We start from the raw sequence: 23,982 nt of genomic DNA, 5'->3' as shown, positions 1-23,982 counted from the left end.
TTCAGGATATCGCTGAAAAAAGGGGGAGATGGGTTTGGCGGGAGGGACTGCTGTTTCCGGAATCCCGCTGGTTAGGGTGGAGAGACCATTCCGTCCGACACAGATCATTATGTTTGTGCTCAGAATATGTTCTAAGAATTTACAAAAGATCGATTATAACGATAGTGAACGGTAATTTTGAAGATTTCATTATTTCTGCCACCCTACTTCTAAATAAGTAAACCTGTGCTTCCTTTCAGTATTTTGTTTATTAGAAGGATCTTCGGTATACTAAGAGGGGCTAATCCAACCGCAAATTGTATATATAGTCTGATAGGGATTTCATCAGGCCCTAGAGCTACGTCCAATTTTAGCGAATTCAGCTGTTTCTCAACGCCATCATCCCTAGTCGGCGGACAATACATATTCGCCTACAGCGTCCCACACGGGACATGTGCGTTCAGGAAGAATGTTATATCGTATCTATGATGAAATGTACCAGACGGGTTCGAGAACTTATGCGGTCATAAATGTGCATCTATGGCTCCCCAGACAGTTTTCAATCCAGCTGAACGCAGACGAGACCCCATCGAGCAAGATGAGGGCACAGCTTGCAGTCAGCTCGGAGCCGTCTCCGTGGGTTGCTGGCTGCGGTTGAGCCGTCGCTACAAACCCCTTATGACCGTGCTTTTGGTGTCTGGTACAGATAATGCAATGGCGCGTATCCTCTGTCATCAAGGTGATGATAGATGTCTCTAATTCAGCTGGTCACGGCTTAATTTTATTCGTCTGTTCCTTCTGTTCCTGTATCGGAGGCGGAGAACAACCACAGCAATTGCTTGAAAAACCGGGGAAAATAGTATAAAATCCATACGCAAGGAGACCAGCTTGTGAAACAACGTTCGTTTATCCAGCGGTTGGTACGGGAATGATCGACAACCCTAATTCGCAAGCTAACACATGTAACCGCTCTTTAGAGAGTGGGTATTCAGAAACGAATATTAGTTTAAATTCAGTGATACTAAATCACCCATGAGCCAACAAAACACGGTAGTTGTATTTCGAAATAATAGTTAGTTAAAATTTTACAAAGAGTAGATACTTGAAATAGAATACGGCCAAGTACACAAAGGGAATCCAAGGAAGACATAACAGAGCTGTATTTTGTTTTGAATGTAATATATAAACCAATGCGCAGCATTTTTAGCTCTCTTGCGTCTTTGTTTTCAATGGTGCATGTTCGCAGTCTTCCGTGGTAGTCGGAAGTTAGGGATTATAAGCTTAATCAAATATCATTCTGATAACTGGATTAGAAATTGGAGTGGATGATAATAGATTATTTTAAGTTATTGGGACAGAAAATAGTTGGACTTTATAATACTTTCAAGGTGATTCTGCTAATAAACGAGACGTGAGATATAGTGCCCGTAGAAAGACTAAATTTGTGCTGAACAGACATTGAAAGAACTCGAACCTATAATTAATATCGTGTCGTGAGAATTAAGAAGCTTAGATATTGTAAGGCCAAAGACATATTTATCATTTATCAGATATTAATGGTAAAAGACAGTTTCATGCGAAATCATGTCTTTGGTGATAGGAACGCGAAGGAATGTGGTACGGACTGACTGTTATTATAGCGAGACAATACACACCAGGATCAACTCATTCTTTATTGATTCCCCAGTGCCATCTCTCATTAATTTAAGAAGTGAATTGTGTCAATAAAACAGAATATACACGAGACTTTCTCCGTGTTTTCTAAATCCCAAAAATGAGATGGTACGTAGACAATTATATCTGTGAATATTCAAGGATTATTGAGAAAAGCTGATTCACCTGTTACAAACAGATAATAGGAATTAACGAAGGTACCGGGTGATCAAAAAGTCAGTATACATTTGAAAACTGAATAAATCACTGAATAATGTAGATAGAGAGGTACAAATTGACACACACGCTTGGAATGACATGGGGTTTTATTAGAACCAAAAAAATACAAATGTTCAAAAAATGTCATCTGATCAGAATAGTGATAATTATTGTAACAAAGTAGGACAAAGCAAAGATGATGTTCCTTACAGGAAATGTTCAGTATGTCCACCATCATTCCTCAACAATAGCTGTAGTCGAGGAATAATGTTGTGAACAGCATTGTAAAGCACGTCCTGAGTTATGGTGAGGCATTGGCGTCGGATGTTGTCTTTCAGCATCCCTAGAGATGTCGGTCGATCACGATACACTTGCGACTTCAGGTAAACCCAAAGCCAATAATCGGACGGAGTGAGGTCTGGGGACCTGGGGGGCCATGCATGACGAAAGTGGCAGCTGAGCATACGATCATCACCAGACGACGCGCGCAAGAGATCTTTGACGCGTCCAGCAATATGGGGTGTTTTTTTTTGTTCTAATAAAGCCCCATGTCATTCCAAGCATGTGTGTCAATTTTTATCTCTCTATTTACATTATTCCGTGGTTTATTAAGTTTTCAAATTTATACTGACTTTTTGATCACCCGGTATATTGACTAGGAAGGTAACTAAATCAAATTATTCGGGAAACAAAAATTGGAAAAAATAGACTGGAACCCGTTTGCTGTGTTATTCCCGAGTAATAAATAAAATCACTGTATTTGGATCCGTCGTGGTTGAAAGTGTATGAAATATCTCTGGAAAAAGAAAGCGATTTCAATTTTCAACCGATAGTTCACACAATTAGATTCAGAACGTGATTCAGAGATGTTTTATGCACGACCGACACTGCAAGGAATGGTTCTTAACTAGTCGGGACAATATATACACAAAAGTTTGAGATCAGCTCCGCTGCCGGGGGAAAACGGCGAAGCGATATCTGTGCAGTCGCGACAACGGTGGGTGTGCGGGCATACACACTACACATTTAGTGACTGGGGAAGATCAGCAAATTAATTCCCAAATCCTGAAAAGTTGGCAGTTCTGGGCTTCAAAACGTACCAACCTTTAGCTGCTAAGCCTCACCACTGGTGCAATACGTCTGAATGTCTCTGTTGTCTTAGATGGCTTCATACCTTACAGCGCCCTTATAACCGTCCCCGCGTGTTTATTTAGTGAATAGTCAGGTTGCCAAATGTTTGGTCAATGACTCTAAATAAATCTTAATACGTCAGCAAGGCTAGGGCGGCGTCATATCCAGAGAAGAGGCGGTCAAGAACCTCTGCGGTAGCCTTGTTTGCCAATTTGAGTGTGTGCGGGGCTTTACGTGCGCCGGCGCACCCACTGCTTTGGCGTCCCTCTGCCTCTGCCTCTGCCTCCTGCTGGTATAAAAGAGGGCACGCACTCACACACGCGCCACAGTGTAGTCCGGCTCTGCTGCGTTACCCGTACCATAATGGCGGCGTGCTTCACACAGCGGGTGGTACTCCTGGCGGCTGTCTGCACTCTTCTCATCACTCTCTCAGGTCAGCTGCTGTCATCTGTAGAGTTTAAATACAACTGATTTTCTATTCGCATCATATGAATCTTTTCTCTGCTACTCTTTTCATATCTTCCTGTGCCCCATATGTTGACTGGAAAATGTCTATACGCTCGTCGATTGAACTTTTTCGTGTGAGAAAAAAGTCTGATGAATCGATAATATCTTTCAGACAAATACCGCATAAACAACAGTGTTAATAGTAGCGGAGTAGTTTTGTCTGTGACGTCATCGTGCCAGTGTAGGCGCATATGCATAATCGTTACGGATATTAGTTTTGAGTATAGTTCTAAATTGGTGCGGCGCGGAAACATTTTTAACTCGGACGTTGATTTGTTTGCCGTTGTAAAGACCTTGCGGAGCACTACTATGATACAAAGCGAGAGAATAAAAATATTCCCCGGATTATAAGTGAAAATCGGTATAAAACTGAAAGTTACGAAGTAATGAAACATGTCATCTCATATGACTCGTACATTAATATGCTCAGATTTATAGAAAACGCAAGTCAGAGGAAAGTTCTCGTCTGACGGAATCCAAAAAGCCAAAAAGGTCCAGTGCCGACAGAATACGAGAGCTACGGCAGCGTTCGAAAGGAAACGAAAAACGAGCACAAGACAGTTTACACGTAGCTGGTATACAGCGGCGAATGACGGTCCAAACTTGTGATTTATCTACTCTGTAGCCATTATACTGTTCTGTGTAAGCATTACACTAAAAGGAGTGATAATTAAATTCCATATTAATGTAAAACACTTATGATTCCATCCCGAAGTTTTCATGAAAAATCTACGACGTAGACACAAACTTCATACACACGTTGCTTTTCCCTCTTAGTAGTGATCTGTGTAGAAATATGTAACCACTGTACAGACTGATTGGATTATTTATTGTCGTATCTACATCAGACCCTCAACATCAATGTACACGGAAAGCCAACAAAAACAGACAGATGCTTATAAGTCTTCCAAACATCTGAACTCTCATAAACAAGCTGCATTCAGAGCAGGAAAAATTCCACTTACATGTTGCAGAATATGAGACAGAAATAGTTTCATTTTTCTCACATATTTATCCTTTGCCAACTCCGTGCTGTGAGTCTATGCGAAAAGTGTATCTATGCCAGTCTATTCGAAAGAGTTAAAATGTCTTGCGAACAAAGCATTCAGCGCAGACAAATATTTCACTGTAATTCAAGAGGAGGGCGGAAGTTAGGTGCCATCTCGCAGTGAACTCGTAAAAGAGTCGTTAAAAGGTGTGCCAAGTTAAGTAAATTCGGGAAGAAATCATTTATCTACACAACTGTTGAAATTGTAGTAATCAGTATTTTGAGCTTTCCGGGTGTAGGATACGGAAAGCAAAAAAATCACTCAAAACCATGAGATACAAATGATTTCTCATGTAACAAATACTTTTACTGATTTCTCCATTTTGTATCATAATCCCAGTTACACAATGAAACGTTTTCAGTTGCTACATATAATGTTTTCTTTCCGAAATCTTCTTGTTGCCTTACTTGAGACGTTTGGTAGTAATATTCAGTAGATTTACATAATAGGATGATTACGCTGTTCAAACTATTACGTTAAATGGTGAAATAATAATAGAGTTTCTTAATATTTGACCCTCTGAATGAGCATGGATTGAAGTAACAAGTTAACGGCGTTGCATATTCTACCGCCAGCTATCGACTTACGCTTACACTCACAGAAAAAAGTACCAACGAGAAAAAAGGGAATGGTGGACACAATGATGCATTTCGTACAGGGACTATAGGGACGATCAATTCACAATTCAATATGAAACTAATGTTCACGTGAATAGTTTCGGAAGGAGTAGCTGGAGTCTGGAGGAAGAAATAAACTGTTGAATTTCTAAGGAACCATTTCGTTGCCCTCTTAGACTGATTCAACAAAACTCTAGTAAACTTATATTTTCTGGGAGTGTCAAGAAACATTGAACTGCACTCCTTCCATATGCCTTCGACATTGCATTATATTATTGATCTTTTTTTCTTTCTTTTGTTGTATGGTAATTCATGTGTTCCTACATCGATCGGCTTTTTATACTGCAGTACTAGATCTGGAGATAGCTGTATGGTTGTAGAAAGCGGTAGTTGCACTAACAAAATCTGTGCTTCCTATGCTATTAAATGAAAGAAGCAATAACGATTAGATCAACCACGGCGTTCCTCTACATATTACTTCCATTTAATTTATTAGTTACTTCTATTTTTATTTTTAACCTTTATTTTCTACTCCTGTAGTTATTTTTCGTTGCTGTCCTATACATTCTGTCGGTTGGGGGAAAGGCAAATCTGCACGCTGTCCAAAGATTATGTTTCTAGTAAGGTGATAGTTATGGAATTTATCTCAGGTACACAAACGTCGATGATTAATTTCTTTCAATTACAATACCTGGTACGAAATAACAGTTCAGTAGTAATAGTTGTACATTATAACACTACATTAATAACAGTTAATTTTTTGTACCACTGGCTAAATAACAGGTGAATGGAATACGTTAATTACTTATACAATATCAAAGGTTGATAAGTATTATAATTTTTCGATATGATGGAAGTTTTGCCACTTCACATGTCAAAGAAACTGGTATAGGCATTCGTATTCAAATACAGAGATATGTAATCAGGCAAAATTCGGCGCTGCGTTCGGCAACGCCTATGTAAGACAAGGACAGGTGTCTAAGTTTTAGATCGGTTACTGCTGCTAAAATTGCAGGTTATCAAGATTTAAGTGAATTTGAAAGTGGTGTTATAATCGCTATACGACCGCTGGGACACAGTATCTCCGAGGTAGGGATGAAGTTGGGATTTTCCCGAATGACCATTTCACGAGTGCTCCTTGAACATCAGGAATCCGGTAAAATATCCCATCTCCGACATCGCTGTGGCCGGAAAAAGATTCTGCAAGAACGGGATCAACGACGACTGAAGAGAATCCTTCAACGTGACAGAAATGCAACCCTTTCCCAAACTGCTGCAAATTTCAGTGTTGGGACATCAACAAGTGTCAGAGTGCGAACCATTCAAGGAAACATCAGCGATACGGGCTTTCGGAGCCGAAGGCCCACTCATGTACCCTTGATGACTGAACGGCGCAAAACTTTACGTCTCGTATGGGGCCGTCAGTATCGACATTGGACTATCGATGACTGGAAACATGTTGCCTGGTCGGGCGAGTCTCGTTTCAAATTGTATGGAGCGAATTTGACGTGTACGGGTATGGAGCAACCTCATGAATCCATGGACCCCGCCTGTCAGCAGGGGACTGTTCAAGATGGTGGAGGGTGCAGTTGGAGTGATGTAGGGCCCCCGATACGTCTAGATACGACTCTGGCAGGTGACACGTACGTAAGCATCCTGTGTGATCACGTGCATCCATTCATGCCCATTGTGCATTCCGACGGACTTGGGCAATTCCTGCAGGGCAATGCGACACCCCACACCTCCAGAGTTGCTTCAGAGTGGCTCTAGGAACACTCTTCTGAGTTTAAACACTTCCTCTGGCCACCGAACTCCCCAGACATCAACATTACTGAGCATAACTGGAATGCCTTGCAACGTGCTGTTCAGAAGAGATCTCCAACCCCTCGTACTCTTGCGGAATTATGTACAGTCCTGCAGGATTTATGTTATCAGTTCCCTCCAGCACTAATTCAGACGTAAGTCAAGTCCATGCCACGTCCTGTTTGGCACTTCTGCGTGCTTGCGGAGGCCTTACACGATATGAGCAGGTGTACAAGTTTCTTTGGCTCTTCAGTGTATATAACACTCAGTTTTGTATAGACGAATATTTCCTACAATATGAAGCTTGAAATACGGTTGAGAGTAGACTATCTTCCTACTGAAAACCATAGTATTTTCTATATTTTGTAGCAACTACATCACAGACTTGCCACTACAGCCATGGTCAATAATGCTTGTACGGCAGGTGGCGCTCGATTGGAGGTAAACAGGTTCGAATTTCGGTGCTGGAAAATTTTGCGGCAAGGTAAAGAGATGTGATGGCGTGAAGTTCCTAATCAGCTGTCTTCGCGCCTATACCTTTATTAAATTCCAAACCTCTCCACAGTGTCTAATGAAGTAAGGGCTTGTGACACTGTTGATGATGATCCATCATGTGGATGACTTAGTTTTAAGCCTGGAGCCTCCCTTGAAGCCATTAGAGAGGAGTAGTGTATGTGCCGGCACCGAATTTGACCCTCCCCTTCCCTTCATCCGTAACAAAGCAAACCTATCACTACACTGTAAAAGCTCTCATAGCAGACATCCACAAAATACAAACACTTGACCCTTCGTAACGGGCCAGAGGAAAACATTGGCAAACCGTCTCCAGTAGGACCTTGTCTAGAATGGCAATGCAGGGTTTCTGTACTTGTTGCCCTCTTCGCTGAGTAAGGGACTACTCTGACTTCTGATGATTACAGAATGACTGTCCAGATCTTTAGTGGTCTGGAAAATAAGTCCGTAAGATGGTATTGCTAATAAGGAAGATGTTAATATTTGTGTGATGTCAAATTTAGCTGGAAATCAGCTGAGACTAACAGAATTAAAAATTAGCAGCTGCATAGTTGTCTTAAATTTAATAGACTAACAATTTTTAATTATTGCTGCAACTAAACCTTTCAGAGTATAACGTCATGATCCAGAAAACTCTTCTGTTCACAACGTTTCGTCCAGAACTGCGCTGGACATCTGCAGACTCAACGGAGGAGCAAAGCGTGTGCTTCAGAGCAACAGCTCTGAAGATGTCCAGCGCACTTCTGGGCGAAACGTTAGCAACAGAAAAGTTTTGTGGGCCTCGACCTTATACCCCGAAAGGTTTACCAGCAGCAATGCCATCTGGTCGTGAAAGCCTTCATTCTGTCAAATTTAGTTAGTTTCTGTCTTTCACTTGTTTTTGCTGTATTAGTTTTGCATTAGTTTTGACAAGATAACATCATAGATATGTTTTCACATTTAAAAGTCTGTCAGCAAGGTTGTAATTCAAGACATAGTAATGGTTCTGCTGAACATGAATGAAAGGACGGCATATGGTATCTTTGTAAAGGACCACATTTGTTGTCATCCGAGTTATGTGAACCAAGAAGTCAAAAACAAATTTACATACAACACCATTCGAACTACTTAAATAATGTGCCTTTTTATTTGATTAGTAGTATTCATAAGTGTAAGTTGTTGTGTTACACAAGGGGTGTAATTTACCTTGAAATATATTTGTCTGTTGATAGCGCTTCTGAAATAAAAGTACTTCCCTGTTTCAGGTGCCATAGACTACCATGGACCCTTACTCTCGAAATTAGCTGCTGCCGAGCAACTGGGTGGTAAGAACGAGCAGAATCGCATTTTTTCAATAAATAGGGAAACATGTTTAACAAACAAACATGTGTATTAAATAATTGGAATAGTGTTTAACATAACTCTTAATAGGTCATATATTCATTGTCTGATTAACGTGCTTTACAAATTGCCTTAGTAATACATGTTTGAATCATTGAAAATAATTTGTTGAGAGTCTTGCTACTCACCTTGCCATATCCTTTAAGAGTATACTGCAGCTACGGAAATAAGCAGTCACTGAAGGATGTTGGTAACCATAAATGTAGGAGACAATGTAGCATGTAGATCTCTCAGCTTCGTCAAGAAATCACTGAGACTGGTAAACAAGCTGAGAGGTGCATGTTGATTCATTCATGTTCATGTAATGCATAGAAATTAACCTCGTATTAACCTGTTTTTAAATAAATTACACTTCTACTAGGTGAATATATGGCTAAGAAGTTGCAGAAATACATGAACGCTGCTGATACGGTTCCTTAACAGTTACGATGGGAAATATTGCACAAATCGCATCATATCTTAAGATTACTTCACATGAGAATTCATTACTAGGGAAATATTATCACAGATATTATTTATCAATAATCTCTCCATACAGTAGGAGTTATCAAACAAACCGAATTAAATTAGTATTGTAAATTTTTTGAATGATTTTAACAGTAGTGAAGATTCAATATTTTTTCATTTGTGTGGCCATATTGTCGGTCGTTACTTTCCAATTCCTGAAGGTATTTTCGTTCTGTCTTTTACATCTTTTAGTAGCTCCTTTGAGTGGTACCTCAGAGAGGTTTCGTTATGAATAGAATAGGTCGTATCTATTTGTATAATTACATTACTGATTTAGAACTGTGATCGTTTTCTAACGTCACTGCATTGCGAGGCCTGTTACTAACTTTTTTGTTAGCTAAGAACGAAAGAAGTTTCGGTCAGTGTACAACTTTATTTGTAGCTCCACTCTCACGATGTTTTAAGTGCTACGACAGACATTCTGTTTCTCCACTTTTGGTTCGTTGCAGTCGTGTTGCAAAATGTAGCTGTTCTGTAGTCACTAAAGCGAATTACGTCGAATAGGACCAGACGTCACAGCTGAACGACATCAGCGAGCAACCTTCCGTACTCACGGGACAACCTCAAGAAACGTCAACGATTTTCAGCACTTGCCAAAGACACGTGTGGTTCTATAGCAACCGATCTGAATCTGTTTGCGTTGAATGATCGAAAATGAAATTTCCGCATAAGACAACGATAATGTCTTTTGACATGCTAAGCTATAGCGCCCACATTGGAAGTACATTTTCCATGAGCATCACGATCTCTGTTGTTTCTTTCTTTTCGGAGATGTTGGAGGGAGGAGTAAAAAAACTGGCGAGACTGCATGTTACTTCTTCTATTTCACATTTATGCAGAAAACAATACACTGATGTTAGTCAGACATACTCAATTAATGACGTTAGTCAACTGATTTTTAATCAAATAAATTTTTCGTGTAATATAAGTGTAATGATTAGATTGGAATGCAGTTTGTAATTTGTATGGTATGGTACCGTACCGTACCGTACCGTTCATAACTAACTTATTATTTATTACTTTTATGGTCTTTAAATCAGTGCATGAGTTACCTTTGTGATGTGTTGGTAATATTATTGTGCATTCTATCCGACATATCACCCTTACAAAGAATTCTGACATACGAATTTAGTTCCGCCTTAGCAAGTGCATTAATTGACTCGCTGTAGGAGACTCTCCTTTAATCTGTTTCAGTAAACTAGCCTGGAAAACCTAAAAATTAATTAATAATAATTATAAACATTCTCTCATTTGGACGTGAGTGACTGAATGGCAGGGTGCTAAGAGTCAATAAAAAGAGTTTTATGAAATCTACGGTCAAGAATAAACGGAATGATGTTCTTTGCGACACATAGATATCACAATCTCTTGAGGTTAATTTAGACAAAATACATTTTAATTGCTATTTAATCATACAAATGTAACTACTATTCTCTTCTCCTTCCGACCGTGTAGCGTGTGTACATAAGAGTTGTTGGGTCCAGTCCTGCTCTGCAAGCGTCGTTCTCATGCGCGTGCTAATAGTGGGACTGGCGCAATATGTTTGTCAACGAAATTAACAACACCAACACCAATTAGACTCTCTCAAATAAAATTTGGCCACACTGAACTGTTTCCATTCGTGTGTGTGTCAGACACACTTGAAATCATCGTCAGACTTAACCTTTGTAAGCAATACGCTTGCGAGATGCTTGCCGTTTCAGCCAGAGGCTGAGTGAGACTTATTCGCAGAAAATGACGTCACTTGCCTTCCCGCTGATGTATATTAGATTCGCTTGCACAATTCTGAAACGTGAGGCACAACAAAAGCTCTTCCACCGTAGTTCCGAAACCGTGGCTACCGAGCCGTTCCTAACGACTCCCACGCCAGTTGTTCCTCAGACTACTAATCATTCTGATGTGTCTGGAAGGTCTCTGCGACATACATTACGTCATACACGTTAAAATTAGTTTCGTTGTTACATTTAAAGATTATTATATTATTTTTTTAAATAAAGTGCTTCAGATGTCAACGAACATAGTCTTGCCTCAAAATGAAACAACTATTTATCTTCTGCATCTGTATGTTCAAAGACGTTTACATTTGGTTTCAGTTTCAAGATGCCGGAACATATATTCAACATTCACCAGAAGTAAGACAATTTACTTGATATCTCGAAGTTATTTCCCCCTTCACCGCTGTTATCCTGCAAAATCGAAAGGCCGAAAGGCTCAGAGAGTAAAAGCTTCCAGTAGCATTGTACTTCCAGTTCATGATGTTTCCGCTTCTGTTAATAGGCAACGCCAGAAACTTCTAAGAAAATAATATACAAATATCATACAAATTATATCCTTTCAGTTAAATACATATTACATAGTACATACATTTTATGAAGTTGTACCATTAGTATGTTAGGCAATTAGGAAACATATTTTTTAAACTATTTTCAACCATATTTTTGTAAGACATTGCGCTGCGGGAAACTAACTTGTCGCGATATGTGATGCTTTTCGTCCAACTTCGACTGTCTCTCTGGTCAAGATACCAAATCAATTCTCACCTGCCATGCTGAGAGGCCAAATTTGGACATCTGACTGTCTCTTCTAGTCAAGACCTTGTCTCCTGCACTGTAACATTTTCAAGAAGATTAATTTAGCCAATTGAAATAACATCATCCGATTCACCTGTAGCAACAAATTATTAAGTGGAACCATAGCAAGCAGAAAAACAGCGTACGGATCGACCATTATGTCATTTAATTTACTGGTTAAGTACGCCAAGTTGTTGATGAAAGAGCACGATCGCCTAACGTGCAGTCGTAGCACCATTTTCAGTATTGGGAATCTAACACATGGGCAAACAAGTGACACCGACCACCTATTCGATTATCAGGTTGCTAACAACAAGAGCGTTGCTTGCTGATTGGATTCCAACACGTTAGAGATGACCTAGAGGCCGATATCATGTAAGGCAGCATATTCCATTAGATAGGAAGCATTCAGGAGCAATATGACTACATTTAGTTGAAGCAATAAAGCGTGCAGAAGTCTGGATAAGACCTTCGTTCAGCAGTGGATTTCAAATGTATGATGATTACTAAGACGATACACATTAACGTAGATAATTTATAATATAGTTTTGTTCTTTCTTATGTTTAATTTCTAATATTACCAGGCGGTAGAGCTAAGCTCCTAAATTTCTTTACAGTATCCAAGAAGGAAGGTTAGTGAATAGGTATTGTTTTGCTATCATCATAATAGATTCATATGTACAGTTTGCGCAAATGTGGTTTCGTGAAAGCCTGACAACAGTGTTTCACTTGTCACTTCGTCAAAACGTCACCTAAGCTTTTCATAACACTAATGATTTCTTTTCAGAAAGTAGGTCTAGCTAATTCGTAATCACTTGTTTCCGTGGTATTTAGGTTTACTGATGGATAAACACACCCCCTATACTCTACATTTTGTGAAACCAACACTTGCCACTAACTCACAATATATCACTATTTAAGAGACAGTTTTTCGACAATTTTCTTTCGTTGCAATGGATACTCTAACCCTTTGTACGACTTAAAGTGGTGAAGTTTGTGTGTACACTCCCACTTCTGTACTGATACGACTTACTTGAGATTGTCAGCCGACTTTCCTTGCTGGGTAGCTTGCTTCTGCAACCTCCTTTTCTCTTCTTCTCCGAAGTATATTCTCGAGGAACAGGAGTTTCTCAAGAGTCTTTCTACTTATAAAAGAATAAGCAGACGCACGCAGTTTCTATTGCTTCAATTAACGATGTATATTCAAACATCAAAACTTTTACAAATGTCATGAACAAACACTGGCACGTAAGTCTCCTCTCGCATCCAAAGGTTAGAAACAAAGTTCTCTTACACATAAGAGAAAGTAGGCTTAAAAACCAAGACCATTCTCTTACCGAATCGCAATACACATCTTATCCTCTCCAAGTCCAAGACGAGCATCCACTTAACAATATTTCTTCCTTTTTCCAGTACAATAGTCAAAGTTATAGAACAGTACGGAACAACACAGAAGTTCCTCGAGAGTCTGCCGTGTTCTTTCATTAAAATTCCATGGCGCGACCAGCAAACACTTGTCGGTGCCGTTCGACCGCCATGTCTACAGTCTTCTTACTGCAAACTTCGGACCTGCACCTACAGACAGGCGACGTGCAGTAGATAGGCTTTCTCACATTTGAATTTAAAATATCGTGTGTTCGAGACGCTCGAAGGCCGGGTAGTTCTAGAATTGACGCAGAAATTCTCGAAACACTACAATACAAGAGATATTAATCAGTGACATTTGAGAATTGTTAAATAGGAGTTCAAGAATATGCTAGATGTCGTTTACCTACATCACTACACTGCAGTTCGCATCGAAGTGCTTGGAAGAAGGTCCACAGAAACACCTTCAAACTATTTCTCGACCGTTACACTCAATACTTGGGAAAAATAAACATTTAAATCTATCCACGCGAGCTCAGATCTCTCCTATTTTATTACTATGGTTATATTTCCCTGTTACGAGTGAGACAGGTAAACCACCGAAACATGCACTATTGGTCTCTTGAGAACCCCTGTTGCTGTGTCAGGGGGAACGTCAACGTCCATGGAGCGTAAGCGTGTTGTGGGAGATAGTGAAACATCAGTTCACAAACCCGGTTTTTATGGACGGAACACTCAAAGCGCACAAGTATCGCAGCCTCCTAGTAAACCATCTTCCACGGATGCTAGAAGGCGTTGCTCTGCAGATTAGGAGGAACCTGTTCTAAAAATATGATGACTTTCCAGCTCATAGTGCACGAAGTACCACAGCATGTGTTCACGAACTGTTTCAGAACCGTTGGATTGGAAGCAGAGACATGTACCTTGGACGGCCCGTTCTCCAGATTTGAGACCTGTAGACCATTTTTCTGTGGGGAAAGCCGAAAGACGCTATCTAGACGGACATACCAACTACGCCCGATGACACGCGAGGACGTATTACTGCAGCCTGCTCGAACATCTCCGCTGGAATTCTAGCACTTGAGCCTAAGTGGTTGACGTCTATTGTGATATTGTGCCGCATACACAGTACAAGAACGAAACGCATTTTTCCTATACTTTCATACACGATGAGCCTGTCGGTTATTTATGCGTTGGTAACTCTCATCGTCCACGACCCACTGCTTGGGCTGTCACACACTAATTGACTTTCAAGTCACAGTACATTCAAAGAACATACAAGCACACTGCGAGCAAACACGATAACATTGTACTTAGTAACTACGTAGATTGAATGACACAAACAAGTGTCGATGTGGGAACTTTTCGAAATATGACATCTCGCTAACGGCTCGCACTAGAAAGATTTAGAAAAGATATCTGAATGGTGGGAAAATCGGCACTTGACCCTAAATAACAAGTGTGAGGTCATCCACATGAGTGCTAAAAGGCATTCGTTAAACTTCGGTTACACGATAAATCAGTCTAATGTAAAAGCCGTAAATTCAACTTAATACCTAAGTATTACAATTACGAACAACTTAAGCTGGAATGAACACATAGAAAATGTTGTGGGGAAGGCTAACCTGCGTTTTATTGGCCGGACACTTAGAAGATGTTACAGATCTGCTAAGGAGACTGCGTACGCTCCACTTGTCCGTCCTCTATTAGAATACTACTGCGTGGCGTATGATCCTTACCTGATAGGACTAATGGAAAACATCGCAAAAGTTCAAAGAAAGGCAGCACGTTTTGTATTATCGGGAAAAATGGGAGAGAGTGTCACAGAAATGATACAGGATATGGGTTGGGCATCATTAAAAGAAAGGTGTTTTTCGTTGCCACGGAACATTCTCACGACATTCGAATCACCAACTTTCTCCTCCAAATGCGAAAATATTTTGTTGACTCCGATCTACGTACGGACAAATGATCACCATGATAAAACAAGGGAAATCAGAGCTCATACGGAAAGATATAGATGTTCGTTCTTTTCCCGCTCTGTACGAGATTGGAATAATAGAGAATTGTGAAGGTCGCTCGAAGCACCCTCTGCCAGGCAGAGTATCCATGTAGATGCAGAATCTTTCAGTGAACACCACTGGCATTCTAATTTACCCTAATTTTAGTCTGGTAACGTCAGAAGGCATTGGCACGTTTAAAAAGTGTACATGTGCATAAAAATTACATTTTCTAAGAATTATTACAATCTGATTGTTGGGTAATAAAACGAGTCCATGACGGCCAAGCCATTCTGTGAAAACCACACATCAACAGCATTTTCCATTTCCGCAATATTTGCTGTGCAAGTTTTAGGTGATTCGCTCTATATATATTAAAGAAAATCCACTAATATTTCTGATCGTACTGTTATCACTCATTGAAAGTGTTGATTAAACAGTTAATAAGATGATATTATGAAAAGGAAACTTGCTACTCACCATACAGCGGAGATGCTGAGTCACAAATAGGCGCAACTAGAAGACTGTCACAAATAAGCTTTCGCCCAGTAAGGTCTTCGTCAAAAGTAGATGACAGACAGTCACACACACTGACGCAAACGCAGCTAACACAAACATGGCTGCAGTCTCTGGCAACTGCAGCATCTCCGCCATACGGCGAGTAGCAACTTTCCTTTTCATAATATTGTTACAGTCCATCTTGGATTTTCTGTTGATTGAGTTAGTTAGATGCATCAACCATAGTGGAAGGTACTATAATCTCCTTCCAATCGAATTTGGTGAGAGCTACGATACGAGCCAATATCAAGAATTTTTGTGCTATCGTTTCGTTATCACATAAAAGTTAAGGTTGAATCGCTTGGGAGGAAAAAGATGCCCCTGTTGTCGGCAAATAAAATACAGGATGTAAAAAAATGATGAACTGTGAGTGCCACTCAAAAAACACTACATCCCTGTGGATTTTCCAATCGAAAAGTGCAAGCGTGTTTTATCGTGTATTATACGATGAATAGACGGGTGAGGACAACTTTGTCCCTACATCTACATCTACATAAATACTCCGCAATCCACCATACGGTGTGTGGCGGAGGCTACATCGTAGCACAGCTAGCATCTTCTCTGCGTGTTCCACTCCCGAACAGAACGAGGGAAAAATGACTGCCTATATGCCTCTTTACGTGCCCCAATGTCTCTTATTTTATCTTTGTGGTCTTTCCGCGAAGTATAAGTTGGCGGCAGTAAAATTGTACTGCAGTTAGCCTCAAATGCTGGTTCTCTAAATTTCCTCAGTAGCGATTCACGAAAAGACCGCCTCCTTTCCTCCAGAGACTCCCACCCGAGTTCCTGAAGCATTTCCGTAACACTCGCGTGATGATCAAACCTACCAGTAACAAATCTAGCAGCCCGCCTCTGAAATGCGTCTACGTCCTCCCTCAATCCGACTTGATGGGGATCCCAAACGCTCGAGCAGAATAGGTCGTATTAGTGTTTTATAAGCGGTCTCCTTTACAGATGAACCACATCTTCCCAAAATTCTACCAATGAACCGAAGATGACTATCCGCCTTCCCCACAACTGCCATTACATGCTTGTCCCACTTCATATCGCTCTGTATTGTTAAGCCCAAATATTTAATCGGTGTGACTGTGTCAAGCGCTACACTACTAATGGAGTATTCAAACATTACGGGATTCTTTTTCCTATTCACCTGCATTAATTTATATTTATCTATATTTCGAGTTAGCTGCCATTCTTTACACCAATCACAAATCCTGTCCAAGTCATCTTGTATCCTCCTATAGTCACTCAACGACGACACCTTCCCGTATACCACAGCATCATCAGCAAACCGCCGCACGTTGCTATCCACCCTATCCAAAAGACCATTTATGTAGATAGACTACAACAGCATACCTACCACTCTTCCCCGGGGCACTCCAGATGATACCCTCACCTACGATGAACACTCACCATCGAGGACAACATACTGGGTTCTATTACTTAGGAAGTCTTCGAGGCACTCACATATTTCGGAACCCATCCCATATGTTCGTACCTTAGTTAGGAGTCTGCCGTGGGGAACCGAGTCAAACGCTTTCCGGAAGTCAATAAATGTGGCAATTGTCTGATACCCTTGACTGAGGTTCCAAGGAAATTCGCCACGGTCGTATTGTCGGTCTAACTGACTTCAGCTTGTTGCTTGCCATTTCCGACAACTGTCTCTCGCACACATGGATCACCATCTTCGTTAGCCATCGTAGCACACACTGTGTTGTCTTCCTGGCAAGTTGCATTCGCTGTTGTCAACTACTTCGTTTCTCTTGATCCCATTGTGTCCAGGTACCCAGCAGAAATCCGCCTCTTTCTCCCGGCCTTGCAGGACTGCCGTCTTGCAACATCTGAACTCCCTTATCTGTTTGAGCAGCTACAGCTGCCTGAGCTGCCCCAGCTGCTGGATTTGGCCTGCGTAGCTGGACGGACGCCCTCGCTGCCCCTGGCACAGGACTGGCCTGAGCTGAAGCTCCGCTATTTGTGTTCGCAGAAGGGGCGCCCCGAGCTCCTCGGGCAGCGTTTGGCCCACCGTACGGGGGCGGCTTCGGCGGCGGTCGCCACCACCCGGGCTTCGGCGGCGGCTTCCACCAACCCGGCTGCGTTCTCTGCGCCGGCGGAAGACCCGGCGGCATCTCCGGCTCCTTCAGCAAATCCAGCAGCAGCTCCTCCAGTGGATCTATCAACTTGTACGTACCAATACATGCCTGGCAGAGGATTACTGTTGTATTGGATAACAAGTATTTTTGCCTTTTCTTTAAAAATCAATGCACTTTGTCCAACATCTTTTCCATTGAGAAGATTCCATCTAATTAACATCCGTATACTGGCAATAGCAAGGAAAGCGTTTCTGAAGAAGAGGAATTTCTTATCATCGAGTATAGATTTAAGTGTCAGGAAGTCGTTTCTGAAAGCATTTGTATGGAGTGTAGCCATGTATGGAAGGGAAACATGGACGATAAATAGTTTGGACACGAAGAGAATAGAAGCTTTCGAAATGTGGTGCTACAGAAGAATGCTGAAGATTAGATGGGTAGATAACATAACTAATGAAGTGGTATTGAATAGAATTGGGGAGTAGAGGAGTTTGTGTCACAGCTTGACTAGAAGAAGGAATGGGTTGGTAGCACATGCTCCGAGGCATCAAGGGATCACCAATTTAGTATTGGAGGGCAACGTCGAGGGTAAAAATCGTAGAGGGGGACCAAGAGATGAAGACACTAAGTAGATTCAGAAGGATGTAGGCTGCAGTACATACTGGGAGATGAAGCAGCTTGCAAAGGATAGAGTAGCATGGAAAGCTGCATCAAATCAATCTCTGGACTGAAGACCACAACAACAACAACAACAACAACATACAGAATGATCGTCATTTACAGCGTAAATCAACACATATGAAGGTAGACGACAGTGCCGGTTGGTTACAATTAAAATGCACCAATTCACAGAGGTCCATTGTGGGCTGTAATTGTTGTATGGCAGCTAAACGCATTCAATATGCAACTGCGTTAATACCGAACCGATTTACTCAGGAAAAAAAGTTACAATTTTGGCCACCAGGTGTAAATCTGGTGATGTGAATGCAAGGAAGATAAATAAGAATGTTTCCTTAAGTAACGGATCAGAAATGGGACTTGGGAAGAAAAGGCAAAACAAGTAGTAAGAAAGTCATATTGTTGATTTTATTATTAACTGCCGCTTACACAATTTGTTCAATACGAGGACTGGACGGGTCGGCTAGATGCTGCACTGTGCCAAGTTTGCACATAGTGGCCAAAAATGTAACTATTGTTTTAACGGTAAAACGGTTCCGCATTTATGTATTATCTTATCTACCGAGTTTTGCTGCCATTCGATACTTACAGCCGACACTGGACATCCGTGAATTTACTTATAACCATCCGATAGAAGCAAATTTCGAATGTGTGATAACAAGCTACCACTGACCTTAGCATAAAACACTGCCGAGCATTGAGGACGCTTATTGAGAAATGTCGAGTAAAACCAGCGGAAGAAACCACTCATGTGTTTAGAATCGCTACCAGCAGGCAAACTAGCACAGTGACTGAGCGTAGGTCGTGGCCTTGCGGTAGCGTTGTCGCTTCCCGCGCACGGGTCCCGGGTTCGATTCCAGGTGGGGTCAGGGATTTCCCCTGCCTCGACTGGGCGTTGCTGTGTCGTCTTCATCATCATCATTCATCCCCGTTACGGTCGGAGGAAGGTAATGGCGAACCACCTCGGCTAGGAGCTCGCCTAGACGGCGGAGCGGTTCTCCCGCATCGTCCCCTACGCTCCTCGGAGTATGGGACGTCATCATCATCAAAATGGTCGAGCAGCTCCTGGTAAGCCATCCATAGTCTGTGCTAAACGACAAATGTTGTGATGTAAAGGGCGACGCCACTGGGCAATAGATGACTGGAAAGAGTAATTTAGGGCGTTGAATCCCGCTATACCCAGTAGCAATCCGATGAAAGTGATTGGGTTTGGAGAATGCCTGGAGAACATTACCTGCCATCACGTGGAGTTCCAACAATGAAGTACGGAGGAAGTCGTGTTAAGATATAAGGGCGATGTTTATGGTCAGAATGTGGTCCCCTTATTGTGCTGATAACAACGCTAAATGCTTATGCATTTTAAAGCATTTTGTAACGCTTACGGAAGAACAAGGTTCGTAGAAGATAGCTGTATCAGCACGACAATGCACAATTTCACAGAGCAACATCTGTGAAGCAATGGTTTGTGGACAATAAAATTTCTCAAATGTACTGGACTCGTCAGAATCTGGACCTGAACCGAATGCAACGCCTTTGGGGTACGTCAGTACGTTGACTTCGCTTCAGACCTCAGCATCCAACATCAGTCCATTCGTGATTTGTTTTGTACATGAAGTTCCTAGACAGACATTCAGGCACCAAATTCAAAATGTCGCCAGCACAGTTCAAGCCGTCATAAGACCACATCTAATTGGGCTCATATTTGACGTAAACTCATATATGATGTTAATGAGTTATCAGTCATCTTATTAGCAATGTTTCTCACTGAATGTGTGTAGTCTGTGGTTAGCGGTATTAGGTGACCGTCACATACGGGTACTTATTCGTCACAAACTTGCCCACGAGAATACCATCGGTTTCCGCGACGGAAATTTTCAGGATCGCTTGAAACATTCCACTTGTCCAACCTTGGGGAGTGTGGTACATGCATAACGAGGAACAGGCATATTTTGATGATGATGAAAGACCATGTCTAACGCTCTAATGTGATCCCAGGAGGATAGCTCGGGCAAGACCTGTTATTTCACCTACTTTACCACAATCCTCTGGATTGTCGTGTTTGGAGTCATCCCAAAAGTGCAGTGTGCAGCCCTCCCATTACTGTGGTTGACGGAGCGGAGAAACGAATTGAGCAATGTGATCAAGCTTTAAGAAGTGATCTGTGGGTGTTTGAAAGACTGGAGAGACGACTGGAGTATTGCAGCCAAATGGGAGGATGGCCTGTTGGACATCTCCTTCAAGTATGAGAGTACAGTAAATTTTTATAAGTATCGTGCCGAAGTAGTATTGTATTTCTTATTGCCGTAGATCACGGGAGAAATCTGAGTGCAATTAGAACGGGACTTAATCGAAAAAGTACACATTGTGCTTCCTAGGATAATATTGTACTGGAGTTAGTGGCGGCTCATAATCTCACATTCGTAAATCTCTCCAAAACGGCTCGTCTGCGGACTCATGTTTAATTGATCGTTTTTGACTGTGATATAGTGAATTTTCACCCGTGCCAGGTTTTGCTGTTCTTTGATGTAAACCTTGAAAAGTCACCAAAACTTCGTCGTTAGCCTCAAAACATTACCCAACCATGAATTTTGTTAGATATTGGAACAGATGGAAGTCAGACTGTAGAAAATCAAGGGAACAGGTGAGAGACTACATACAACAATTCGTACTTGCCCTCCCACTGCCAGAATTTTTTTCTCTCACTGAATACCACTGACATCATACAGATCCCAAGTAATTTATGTCGGATATATTGGCACTATTTTAATGAATTAACAAAATAACATACATTACAATTCTTCAACAGAATAATACTGATTATATTTTCATAAATACTACGTTCAAGAAACAAAAAGAAATTTAGATTTTCAAAAAAATAACTTAGGAAAAAAGGGAGTTGTGTTTACGGGGTCATAGTGACCATTGTGGTACTAGGAAGGGTATAAAAACAGCTGATGAAATAAACACAAACAATGGGTAAAAAAGAAGTGGCCAATATCTTCAGCTGTTCAAGATAACACTCATCGTTCTGTTTTCATGAATGATACGTTCACGAAAAAAAGAAACAATTCTAGTTGGGGTCATACTGACCCCAATGATACTTAGTGGAAAAGCCATGAATAAATTTTTATATATTGTAAAATAAAAATTAATGAAATATCACAGGACGCAATTGACTCAAAGGGAGAAAGTCTGTAAATAACAGTTCCGAAAACAATTTCCAGAGCACTTATGGGGTCATACTGCTCGCAGTGGTACTGCGGGGGCTAAAATCGCTGAATTCACTCCACTCGCCGTTGAGAATGGTGTGAACATCATAGCCTGTGCCGGCGCACTAGTTCTCTAGGAAAGTCGAGTACACGTCCTGGCAGTAAGCGCTTCGAACACCACGTCAACGACCATTAAAATCCCCACTTGAAATTAAATTTATTCTTTCAGTTCTCCGTAATGAGACTCACAAATGAATTATATTACTGATTTTGTCTCATTCATAGCTGCTATTGTGGCATAAACGGTACCATTGTTATACACAAAAAACAAAAGTGATACATACATATAGCGATAGTCAAATGGTGAAAAGTCTTCGGTCTCCGTTTCACTTGTTCATTGTCACTATTCACATCCATGAAAAGAGATTGCAATTATTTTTAGCATATCAAAAAGTCATTTCAGATAAAAGAATTTAGCAGCGTTAAGCTCTATATTAGATCTATTTGACCTCGGCGCGAATTTCCCTAGTTCTGAGTATTTCACGTGAATGATTCGACGCCTATTTTGCAAATACTAAAGTCGAACATCTTAGATGGTTTGTGTCCTAGACATTAATGTTGTTGAGGCACTCAGGATATTTGCAGTTCGCATTGACTAACACTTTGACTCAGGTAAAAGTATTACCTGTGAAAAGTAAGAGACAAAAAGTAAAATCGATGTTACGTATAAACACAGTAATATATTGCCAGCCTCTGTAACCTGTATAAGCCGTCCGCTGTGGCCGAGCGGTTCTAGGCGCTTCAGTCCTGAACCGCGCTGGTGTTTCGGTCGCAGGTTCGAATCCTGCCTCGAGCATGGATGTGTGTGATGTCCTTAGGTTAGTTAGGTTTAAGTAGTTGTAAGTCTAGGGAACGACCTCAGAAGTTAAGTCTCACAGCGCTTACAGCCATTTGAACCATTTTACCTGCATTATCTGAGACATTTCTAAACGTAAGCCTAACAGACTACTGAAAGAGGCATATCGCATGATAAAGAATAGCTCATGAAGTTAAATTCGAGTTCGCCTTCGTATCTACCGTTTTAAGCGATAGATTTCGCGCAGCTCCTGCGATAGGTTTCGTTGGGTCTTTTCTTTATAACATGGCTCACCTTGAAAATATGCACTTTATTTCTCGGTATCTTACCTACAGTCTTTAAACGGGATACTCTTACAAAAGACATAATATGTGGCTGAGGTGCAAATCGTTGTGCCTGTACCGTTACCACTCCTGTATATGGCCCCGAGATCGGGATATGAGAGAGAGTTGTTGGGACTCGGACGGGATGCAAGTGGCTGAAATATCTTGCACGGAAGGAATTTACCAGCAGCGAGTAACTCACGCTACATGAAAAAAGTGCCAACGGACAGTCCCTAAAGTAAGTGTGAATCCAAATTGCGAGCTGGCCACATTTAATCACTGCTCCGTTCACAGTCACCGCTTACGATCATGATGTAAACGATCTGAAGATGGTCAGATTCTGACCGGCACCGGTACTCATTGTAAATAAATGTTTTATTGCTGTTGAGACTTTTTAATCCATTTTTAAAGTTCGCTTAGCCTGGCCGCTGTCACCCAGGAGAATTACTCTGAAAAATTAAGAAGCACTCCATTTCACCTTTCACCATACTTAACCCCATCTATATTTTTTACTAGTTTAATTTTAAGGATTACAATAAGTGACATTATGTCAGTTGGATAGCATGTAAACCATGTTTCTTGTTTACTTTATCTATCGTTATAGACAGTTATTGTTACAAAACTAACGACAATTTTTTCTTCTCTTACAGTGGTCGAAAGAAGTAAAGCAGCAATCGCGACTTCGAGAAACGCAGCACGCAACTTTTAACAATCCATTTCATTTCATTGAAACCCACTCTCTAAATAAAGACAATTCACACCGTGAAAAATACTTCTATTACATACAGAAAAAATTTTATTCGTTGTTCACTTTCTAGCTGGAGACTGGAGACACAAATAACCTGTAGCTGTGTCTACCATCAGTGAGCTGTTTGTCGACAGGCTTCACAATGGAGCGAGTTTCACTGTATCGACTATTCTAATTCGTTGATTAAAACGAGATTGGTAATACATAATAAATCAAAACACCTGACACTC

At 41.1% G+C, this 23,982-nt stretch overlaps 1 protein-coding gene across 1 annotated transcript; it reads left to right on the top strand.

The window, feature by feature from the left end:
- The first annotated feature begins 3,300 nt into the window (after positions 1-3,300).
- On the top strand, positions 3,301-23,774 carry LOC126280589 (uncharacterized). The gene is made up of 4 exons (XM_049979778.1): positions 3,301-3,415; positions 8,716-8,775; positions 17,836-18,031; positions 23,655-23,774. The coding sequence occupies exons 1-4, from the start codon at positions 3,346-3,348 to the stop codon at positions 23,668-23,670; spliced, it is 342 nt and encodes a 113-aa protein (XP_049835735.1). The 5' UTR covers positions 3,301-3,345; the 3' UTR covers positions 23,671-23,774.
- The last annotated feature ends 208 nt before the right edge of the window (positions 23,775-23,982 follow it).

This window comes from Schistocerca gregaria, chromosome 1 (assembly GCF_023897955.1).
Source record: "Schistocerca gregaria isolate iqSchGreg1 chromosome 1, iqSchGreg1.2, whole genome shotgun sequence".
NCBI classification, from domain to species: domain Eukaryota; kingdom Metazoa; phylum Arthropoda; class Insecta; order Orthoptera; family Acrididae; genus Schistocerca; species Schistocerca gregaria.
Note: the sequence above shows the minus strand (reverse complement) of the source record. Positions and strands in the feature narration are given on the sequence as shown.

What these genes read in the sequence shown, in the direction of transcription:
- LOC126280589 (XM_049979778.1), top strand. Translation starts at nt 3,346, where the DNA reads ATGGCGGCGTGCTTCACACAGCGGGTGGTACTCCTGGCGGCTGTCTGC. An exon ending in TCTTCTCATCACTCTCTCAG is followed by an intron (nt 3,416 to 8,715) that starts GTCAGCTGCTGT and finishes TCCCTGTTTCAG; the next exon opens with GTGCCATAGACTACCATGGA. An exon ending in TGCTGCCGAGCAACTGGGTG is followed by an intron (nt 8,776 to 17,835) that starts GTAAGAACGAGC and finishes TTGTGTTCGCAG; the next exon opens with AAGGGGCGCCCCGAGCTCCT.